The sequence below is a fragment of the Talpa occidentalis genome, unplaced genomic scaffold, assembly GCF_014898055.3.
Source record: "Talpa occidentalis isolate TD23 unplaced genomic scaffold, MPIMG_talOcc4v2.1 talOcc4.13, whole genome shotgun sequence".
In the NCBI taxonomy this organism is placed as follows: domain Eukaryota; kingdom Metazoa; phylum Chordata; class Mammalia; order Eulipotyphla; family Talpidae; genus Talpa; species Talpa occidentalis.
Window position 1 is genome coordinate 55,421,574 of NW_023601322.1, and position 6,008 is coordinate 55,427,581.

A 6,008-nucleotide genomic window follows, 5' to 3' on the forward strand; every position below is an offset into this window, starting at 1 on the left:
TTTGACTTCTTCTTTTCCTATTTGGATTCCTTGGATGTCTTTCTCTTGTCTTATTGCTCTGGCTAGGACTTCCAGTATTATATTGAAAAGCAGTGGTGAGAGTGGACATCCTTGTCTTGTTCCAGATCTTAATGGAATTGCTTTCAGCTTTTCACCATTGAGAATGATACTGGCTGTTGGCTTGTCATAGATGGCCTTTATGATGTTGAGGTATGTTCCTTGTATCCCAAGAATTTCAAGGGCTTTTATCATGAATGGGTGTTGCACTTTGTCGAAAGCTTTCTCAGCATCTATTGATATTATCATATGGTTTTTATATTTCTTTTTGTTGATGTGTTGGATAACGTTGATTGATTTTCGGATGTTAAACCATCCTTGTGTCCCTGGAATGAATCCAACTTGGTCGTGGTGAATTATCTTATGGATACATTGTGGGATTCTGATAGCTAAAATTTTATTGAGGATTTTTGCATCAGTGTTCATTAGGGAGATTGGCCTATAGTTTTCCTTTTTTGTGTTGTCCTTATTCGGTTTTGGTATTAGTGTAATATTGGCTTCATAGAACGTGTTTGGTATTGTCCCTTCCTTCTCAATTTTTTGGAAGAGTTTGTGAAGGATAGGAACTAATTCGTCTCTGAATGTTTGGTAGAATTCATTTGTAAATCCATCAGGTCCTGGGCTTTTGTTTTTGGGGAGGTTTTTAATTACCATTTCAATTTCGCTGCTTGTAATTGGCCTGTTTAGGTGTTCTATTTCTTCTTTATCTAGCGTTGGGTGATTGTAGAGTTGTAGGAATTTGTCCATCCCTCTAGATTGTTGAACTTGTTTCCATATAACTGTTCATAGTAGTTACTGATTATTCTTTTGATTTCTGCTGTGTCCGTTGTGATTTCTCCTCTTTCATTGATGATCCTGTTTATTTGTGCTTTCTCCCTTTTTTCCTTTGTGAGCCTGGCTAGGGGTTTGTCTATTTTATTTATTTTTTCAAAGAACCAGCTCTTGGTTTCATTGATCTTTTGGATTGTTTTTTTAGTTTCAATTTCATTTATTTCTGCTTTGGTTTTTATTATTTCTTTTCTTCTACTGGTTCTGGGGTTTTTTTGTTGTTCTTTTTCTAGATCTTTGAGCTTCGAGATTAGGTTGTTTCTTTCAGTTCTTTCTTGTTTTTTGATGTGAGCTTCTATTGCTATATATTTTCCTCTTATTACTGCTTTTGCTGCATCCCATACATTTAGGATATTGGTGTCCTCCTTGTCATTCAATTCAAAGAATTTTTTAATTTCTTCTTTGATCTCCTCGTTAGTCCAGTGGTCTTCCAGTAGTGTGGCTTTTAATCTCCATGAGGTAGGGTAGTTCCTTGCCTTCTTTTTATGATTTATTTCTAGTTTGATGCCTTCGTGGTCAGAAAAGATGGTTGGTACGATTTCAATCTTGGTGTATCTGTTGATGTTTGTCTTGTGCCCCAGTATGTGATCGATCCTGGAGAATGATCTGTGTGCGCTTGAGAAAAATGTGTACTCCGTTTTTTTTGGGTTTAGTGTTCTATAGATGTCTGTTAAGCCCAAATGCTCTAGGTCCTTATTTAGAGCTTTAGTTTCTTTACTTATTTTTTGTCTTGTTGATCTATCCATTGTTGATAGTGGTGTGTTGAAGTCTCCCACTACATATGTGTTTTCTCTGATGTCTGTTTTCAGAGAGGACAACAGTTGTCTGATATATTTTGGTGCTCTTTCGTTTGGTGAGTATATGTTAATGAGTGTTATTTCTTCTTGAAGTATTGTCCCCTTAATCATAATGTAGTGACCATTGGGGTCTCTTTTTATTTTTTGAGTTTGAAGTCTGTTTTATCTGATATAAGTATAGCTGTTCCTGCTTTCTTTTTTGGCCCATTTGCTTGTAGGATTGTTTTCCATCCTTTGACTTTGAGCCTATTTTTATCTTTTGTAGCTAAATGTGTTTCCTGGAGACAGCAAAAGGTTGGGTTTTGTTTCTTAATCCAGGCTGCAACTCTGTGTCTTTTTATTGAAGAGTTTAGTCCATTTACATTTAGAGTTAATATTGATATGTTAGCATCTGTATTTGCCATTATGTTTGTCTTTCCTTTGATTTTATTTATTTATTCTTTAATAACTTTTTTTTTTTTTTTGGTCTTCTTTCGTTGTTATTCGTCCCTCTGAGGTTCTGGCTTTAGGATTCCTTGTAGTATTTTTTGGAGTGGGGGTTTAGTCGCAATGAAATTCCGGAGTTTCTCTTTGTCTGGGAAGGTCCATATTCTTTCTTCATGGAGGAAAGAGAGCTTTGCGGGATAGAGTATTCTTGGTTGGCATCTGTTTTCTTGGAGTCTGTTGACTATGTCCCTCCACTCTCTCCTTGCCCGTAGTGTTTCTTCAGAGAAGTCTGATGTCAGCCTGATTGGTTTTCCTTTGAATGTTATCTGTTTCTTCCCTCTTGTCAGCTTCATTATTTTTTCCTTGTCCTGGATTCTTGGGAGCTTTACTATTATGTGTCTTGCTGTGTTTTTCCTTTCGTCGTGGAAGTTTGGTGTTCTTCTTGCTTCTTGTATATCAATTTTCAGCTCCTTCTTCTCATTTGGGAAGTTCTCTTCAATTATATCCATGAATATTTTCTCTGTTCCTACATCTCTCTCCTCTCCTTCTGGAATTCCTATAACTCTTATATTTCCTTTCCTCATGGAGTCAGATAGTTCCCGAAGTCTTTCTTCATCTTTTTCCTTCGTACTTCTCTTTCCTTTCTGTTTTGGTTCTTTTTATTTCTGTGTCTTCAAGATTACTTATTCGTTCTTCCATTTCATCTATTCTGCTTTCATTGCTTTTCCCAGAGTTCTTTAGTTCCTCCATTAATTCTTTGATCTCCTGCATTTCTCTTACTTCCCTCTTTAGGGACTCAATTTCCTTCTTCTGATCTATCACTTATTTAATCATGGCAATTTTAAATTCTCTTTCTGGAAGGCTCAGAAGTTCTTCCAAGTCGCTGTCGTTGCAATCTGGGGAGTGGTTTTCTTTTTGTGGTGTGCTTCTTTCCTGAGGAGTTTTTAGGTTGCGTGTGGTTCTTCTACTCCCTACTGTCTGTTTTCTAATTTGTCGTATGCGTTGGGACACTGTGTTGCTCGGACTGACTGACATCTTGGGTGAACTTCTCCACTCCCCTCTGGCTCTTCCAGGAGCCATCTCTGTCTTCTGGGGGAGCTTTCTGCTGGTTTTAGGCAGTTTTTACTGAAGAAATGTCCCTGTTCTCAAATGGCGAAGCGGGATGCAGTCCCTGTGCCTCCGGTTTCAGGCACTCTTCTGCGCACCCGGTCTGCCCCGGACGTGGGTGCCTGCTCCCTCTGTGGGCTCAGACTGCTGGTCGGAAGGGGCCTGGCGTGGAATAACTTCCCGGCTGGCCACTGGGTCCTCCAGAAACCTTCTGCCCTTTTCAAGCAGTCTTAAGAAAATGCCCTGTTTTATAGGGTGTTAGTGAGTTTTTTTTTTTCCTGGTTGCTAGGTGGCGCCAGAGATCTCTCCTATTGTCCTTGGGGGGTTGTTTTTCGCCTCCCCCCACCCCGTGGGACAGAGAACAGAGCGGGAATGGTAGGGTACACCTCAACAGCTTTGGGGTGCTGTGTCTGCCTTGTGCCCCACCGTCGTGGAGAAACCACGCCCCAAATTTTCGTGCCCCGGGTCTCAGTTCAAAGCCCTTAGTTCCAAGACGCGGGCTGTAGCCCAGTTCAGTGGCGCGGGATTGGCGCCTTTTGCACTGCTCCCGTGCCTGGCGCCTGGTTCCTGCTCACTCAGGAGGGACCTTCACCTCAGTGAGGACCTCCGCGCGTCTCCCCGCAAGCCTAGGTCGCAGGCGCGGGGACCTGGGCAGCCGGGATCCCGGTCCGCGTTTTCTTTTCAAGTGTGCCAAGCGCGCCGCTATCCGCGCCAGCTTACCGGCAGCCCGGGCTGTGTGCGCGTCTCCCGGGGTCTTTGTTCTTCTCTAATGGCGCCCGGAGCCGTTCGCTCACCGCCGCGGCGGATCCTGCAGGGTTCGCCTCAGCTCCCGTTCACGGGGTGTGGTGGCTGCAATAGTTCCTTTCCACTCACAGTCCCGCTTGCTGCGTCGTTTGTTCTTGTGGGCCGTTTTGGTGTGTTGTTTCCTCCTCTCTGCTGGTCGGAGAGTGCCGCCTCTGTGGGCGGGGGAGGGGAGCAGGGTTCTGTGCTTTCCTCCCTTCTAGTCCTCTTTTATGGCCAGTTTCTTCTTCGGGCAGTTCGCTGGCGTCACCCGTTTATCTTCCGTGTCCCAGTTCTCACTGGGACCTGCCGCTTTTCCTCCCTATTCACTTTTTTTAATGGGAGATCTTACTCGCAGCGTCTCCTCGCCGCCATGTTGCTCCGCCCCCTCTCCATTAGGTTTTGAATACATAATTAGATTTAGATGATACTTGACTATGTTAGGGCAGTAAGACACATCCATCATAAGAAAGATTTAATAGAAATATTTTTTAAATAACTTTAACTATTTCTTAGAAAAATACCTGGGATGCAAATGATTGCCTCTTCAAATTCTAATCTCTGTCAGAAAATGTGCTTTCTTTTTTTCCGAATTCTTTTTTTCATCTAAGACTTGGTAAAATTATGTATAATGTGTAACATGTATAGATTGTATAATTATGTATAGATAATGTATAATATTATACATTAGATAATGTATAATATGACTAAAAAGAAGCTATTGCTTGATACTTAACTTATCCTTGTATCTGATTTTAGGAAAAATCGTATTAATGGAAAATTATAATCAAACATCAACTGACTTCATCTTATTGGGGTTGTTCCCAGCATCAAGACTTGGCCTGTTCCTGTTCAGCTGCACTGTTCTCTTTTTCCTAATGGCTCTGTTTGGTAACCTATGCATGACCCTCCTTATCTTCCTTGACACCCATCTCCACACACCCATGTATTTCCTACTTAGTCAGCTTTCCATCATTGACTTAAATTATATCTCCACCATTGTCCCTAAAATGGCTTACAATTACCTGTCTGGAAACAAGTCTATCTCCCTCATTGGGTGTGGGTTTCAGAGCTTCTTCTTCTTGAGTTTAGCAGGTGCAGAGGCACTGCTGTTGACATCTATGGCCTATGATCGTTATGTAGCTATTTGCTCTCCTCTCCACTATCCCATCCGTATGAGCAAAAGACAGTGTGCACAGATGATAATAGGATCTTGGATCATGGGCTCAATCAACTCCTGTGCCCACACTGTGTATGCCTTCCAAATCCCTTATTGTAGATCCAGGGCCATCAACCATTTCTTCTGTGATGTTCCAGCCATGTTGACTCTGGCCTGCATGGACACCTGGGTTTATGAATACACAGTGTTTGTGAGCACCACTCTCTTCCTTGTGTTTCCTTTCATTGGTATTGCCTGTTCCTATGGCCGTGTCCTCCTTGCTGTGTACCGCATGCCCTCAACAGAAGGGCGGAAGAAGGCCTACTCAACCTGCAGCACCCACCTTACAGTGGTGACTTTCTACTATGCACCCTTTGCTTACACTTATCTACGCCCAAGATCCTTTCGCTCTCCAACAGAGGACAAGGCTCTGGCTGTCTTCTACACCATCCTAACACCAATGTTAAATCCCATCATCTACAGCTTGAGAAACAAAGAGGTGATGGGGGCCCTGAGAAGACTGATTCAGAGAATGCACTCTGTGAAAATATAAATCTTCCTGCATTCTGGACTCAGGTGCAAGTCCACATTGACTGTAGATTAATTCAGAATATACTTTACGGTTAGGATACAGGGAGTAAAATTAACTGAGAGGAGAAAAATCAGTTACATCTCAAAAATATTATCTTGTAAATGCATGTATAATGCTAAGTTTTAACCTCTTTTTATTCATGGTGCTTTTTATTATCAATTTCAAATATATTTATGATAAAATTTATCTATGAGAATTGTTCTTTTGGTTGTAAATGAAATGGAAATCGTTTGGCTGAAGTTGTCACTCAGCATATCACTTT

General features: G+C 41.7%; 1 protein-coding gene across 1 annotated transcript; it reads left to right on the forward strand.

The window, feature by feature from the left end:
* The first annotated feature begins 4,768 nt into the window (after positions 1 to 4,768).
* LOC119242647 (olfactory receptor 2L5-like) lies at positions 4,769 to 5,707 on the forward strand. Its single transcript, XM_037508167.1, has one exon. The coding sequence runs from the start codon at positions 4,769 to 4,771 to the stop codon at positions 5,705 to 5,707; it is 939 nt and encodes a 312-aa protein (XP_037364064.1).
* The last annotated feature ends 301 nt before the right edge of the window (positions 5,708 to 6,008 follow it).

Excerpts from the sequence above, each read along its gene's own strand:
- LOC119242647 (XM_037508167.1), top strand. The coding sequence starts at position 4,769 with ATGGAAAATTATAATCAAACATCAACTGACTTCATCTTATTGGGGTTG.